Genomic DNA, 3,500 nt, shown 5'->3' on the forward strand with positions numbered 1-3,500 from the left:
TCATATAGATTATTGGGTTGTTATTTATTATTGTTATTATTATTTTGTTAGGAATGCATTATTTGGATTAAATGTTTGTCGGGAAAAATAATGGATGTTTGAATTACATGTTTGATAAAAAAAATATTGTTAATGATAATTTAAAATGACAAAAAATCATTGATTTACGAATTAATTATATAAAAACAATATTTGACATAAGATAATGTTATAATTTCAAAAACAATTAATTATAACATCATTTATAATTAGTAATCGAACATAATAGTTTGGATACAAAATTTCAAAATCAACACCTAAAAACACTTACGATACATTTTGTCCATACAAAAAGAAACAATTTAAAAAAAAAAAAGATAAATAAATAAATAACCTTAAAATGTAGCAGTATGTATATCCATTTTGACAACAAACAACTACAAAATTCCAATTCCAATTCAAAGTTACATTTAAAAAAAAATGGTGACAATTGTCAGCAATAAATAATCAAAAGACCAAAAAGGTCTTTTACAACATGTCACACAATCTCGTGGGGAATGATTTTCTCACCCAATATAAATAAATAAAGTTGAAAAATCTAACCTCAACAACACAATTCAGCAATGATGTCCAATTCCTTCAAATAATTGCTAAAAAAGCTTAAATACCAATTTTCATCTTCTTCAAATATACATGGAATAATTAATTACTCAACTCCACCTCAGTTATCAGTTTCAAGTGCTGCAGTAATCCATTCAGATGCAGCCTTTTCAATGTCTGGCTCAATCATGTGAGATACAGATATGGGAGTAACTGACACCTGTTTCAAAACAATTAAAACAGCTTTAGGGTATTATGTACTTTCACCATTTTTATAATTTAAAAAAATATATATGTATATATTTGGTTTTTTAGTGTTGAGATTAGTTGAGGGGGCTTACAAATCCGCTTAGAAGGGCTCTGAAATCAAGATTTTCATCTGTTTCTTCTTGGGGAGTGTCTTGAAACTGCATCATTCATTATAAAATGCTTTTATTTCCATAAATAATGCTAGAAACTATGAATTGAAATCCATTATTCCATATATGATAACTGATATTTAAAAATTAAAAAGCCTACCTCTAGCCTGAAGTATTTGACTGTTTTATTGGGGTCAACTTTCCCTGATACACCAACTGATTCAACAACCTCCAAGCTCTTCTTCTGTGAGTTTAACCTTCTTGCTGCACCCTTCAACATATAACCACAAACAAACCAATCAAATTATAAAAAAGATCCAAACTTCTATAAAAATTTAACAGCTTTTATATTAAATAAATTACTTACTGCAGCAGATGCATCTCGACCAAGTTGTGCAAGTTGCAAACCCATGCCTGGTTGATTTGACATAAACCTTGCAGCTGAAGGGTTCCTATTGGCTGCAATTGCTTGCCATACCGGTTTTGACCTCCATAAACTCTGTTTTGTCAACTTAAACCCCTGCAAATATGAAAAGTAACGGTTTTAGTCCCTCAAAGATAAAACTGTAGTTAAGTTATACATATATATATATAACAAACCTTGTTTTCTAAAGGGGAAGAAGGAAGGGTGATATGTAAGGAAGAGCTTTTGAGGAAAGTCCCACTTTCTACATCTTTCATGGCTGCGTTTATGACAGGTAAACAAACAGATGCAGCATCCTTGAATTCATTTTCTTGACTTTCACCTTTTTTCCTGGAACATATGAAGTTATGAACATTTGATTTGATTTATTAAATGTGTGTAAAACTAAAAATCTGAAGGAGAATTGGTTAGTTACCAGTTTAGGGAGATTGATAAAGATGGTATCCCACTAATTAAGGCTTGTCTAGCTCCAGCTACAGCACTCGAGGAAAACCTGTTTTGATTATTAAAAAGATGATACTTTTTTGGATTTTGGTAACTTAAGATTTGAGAATATTTGGGGAAAGAGCCATAGAGGAAGTATTTACATATCATTGCCACAAATTGGACCCTTGTTGACTCCAACAATCACCTGATGATCATATACCAAAATGAGTCAAAATTTATGATGAAAATGAGGATTGATAGACCTAAAAAGACATACCAGTTGTGGTTTTGACCAGGCAAACAATGCCCCAGATAAGGCTAAAGAAACACAGTCGACAGGAGTACCAGAAACCTCGTAAGCAGTGGCACCTTTGATTTCAGCTGGGCTTACTGCAATTGATTCTTGGAATGTATACGAATGGCCAGATAATGATTTATCACTGCAAATCCCATGGATAAATATATCAATTAACCTCAAGATGGCAAAGAATTGATCTTTTTGATTCGAAGGATAGATTTTGGTGTTTGATACTGACAACAAATCCAGATGTAAAGTAAAATTAGTTTTGAATTATTGACATCACATGATCAAATTCGAAAAGCACATCCAGACACCTCCCAATATTCCATAAGCCAGAGAATCAATCAGAAAAAGAGCAGAAAGAAAGAGGGGGAGATTTATAACAGATTAGAGCTAATTCGGTAAATCACTTATGTATAATGTAAAGGGTGAAGAAATTTACACTTGAGGGGCGCAGACACTGACATTATAGAGGCCTTGACTAACAAGAGCTTCAATGAGAAAAATGAGACCAGGAGAATCGATCCCGTCACTATTTGTAACAAAAATCACAGGCTTGGAAGGGTCAAAATCATCAACAGGAGCAGAAGACTGAACGGCGGATTCATCATCCTTTTTATTGTTCGATTTGTCATCATTTTCTTCGGGGGCAGGGTTGCCTTTCTTCTTAAGAACATCCTGTAGATTCGAAACCAAACCTGGAGGCAACTTCATGCCAGGAGTCGTCATTATTTTTCTTTTTTACAAAACAAAGATAGAAAGTTAGGGAAATCAAACCCTAGAGAGAGAAAAGAGAAAAAGGGGGGAGGATAGGGAGAGAGAATGGGATGAGGGATTGGGGAAAAAGTGTGATTGATGATGGAAGGAATGGATAGAGCGATTCAAACGGCGTGAATATAAAAATGGCGATGGAGATGTAGAGAGAGAAATAAAGAATGTTGCTTGAATGGGGTACCACTAATCAAAGAGAGGGAGAGGGAAAGATGAAGAAACAGTGTTGATAATGAATGATGAGGATATCCTTCATTCACCCTTCAGGAGGCATTTACAGTTTTCTCTCTTTTTATATATACTAGGCTCGTAATATAAAATATAAAATGTCTCGTAGATATATATGTACCTTAATAAACCAAGATTTATTCTATAAAATTATAAAATAAAACTAGGATATAACCGTGTCATGGATTAGAAAGCTAAAAATAATTTTAATTAAATTATAAGGTAATGTTAAAAAAAAAAAAAAAAATTATACATATAAACGTTTTGTCGGTAAATTAATAATGATCTAATGATTTGTTGAAACTATGAAAATATAGTGGTTTGAATATCCGATCGACAATTTATATTTTTAGATATGTTAGAAATTATGATATGTAAAGTTCAAAAATAAAATTAATAATTTAAAAGTTAC

At 32.1% G+C, this 3,500-nt stretch overlaps 1 protein-coding gene across 1 annotated transcript; it reads right to left on the reverse strand.

Moving 5' to 3' along the window:
• Positions 1 to 369: 369 nt before the first annotated feature.
• LOC145045496 (Survival protein SurE-like phosphatase/nucleotidase) lies at positions 370 to 3,122 on the reverse strand. The gene is made up of 9 exons (XM_078993819.1): positions 2,532 to 3,122; positions 2,066 to 2,228; positions 1,950 to 1,993; positions 1,778 to 1,855; positions 1,539 to 1,692; positions 1,306 to 1,458; positions 1,099 to 1,209; positions 921 to 986; positions 370 to 799 (listed from the first exon to the last, which is right to left on the reverse strand). Exons 1-9 carry the CDS (start codon positions 2,816 to 2,818, stop codon positions 701 to 703), a joined length of 1,155 nt encoding a protein of 384 aa, XP_078849945.1. The 5' UTR covers positions 2,819 to 3,122; the 3' UTR covers positions 370 to 700.
• Positions 3,123 to 3,500: the final 378 nt, after the last annotated feature.

This window comes from Lactuca saligna, chromosome 5 (genome assembly GCF_052625555.1).
Source record: "Lactuca saligna cultivar CGN05327 chromosome 5, ASM5262555v1, whole genome shotgun sequence".
Taxonomy (NCBI): Eukaryota; Viridiplantae; Streptophyta; class Magnoliopsida; order Asterales; family Asteraceae; genus Lactuca; species Lactuca saligna.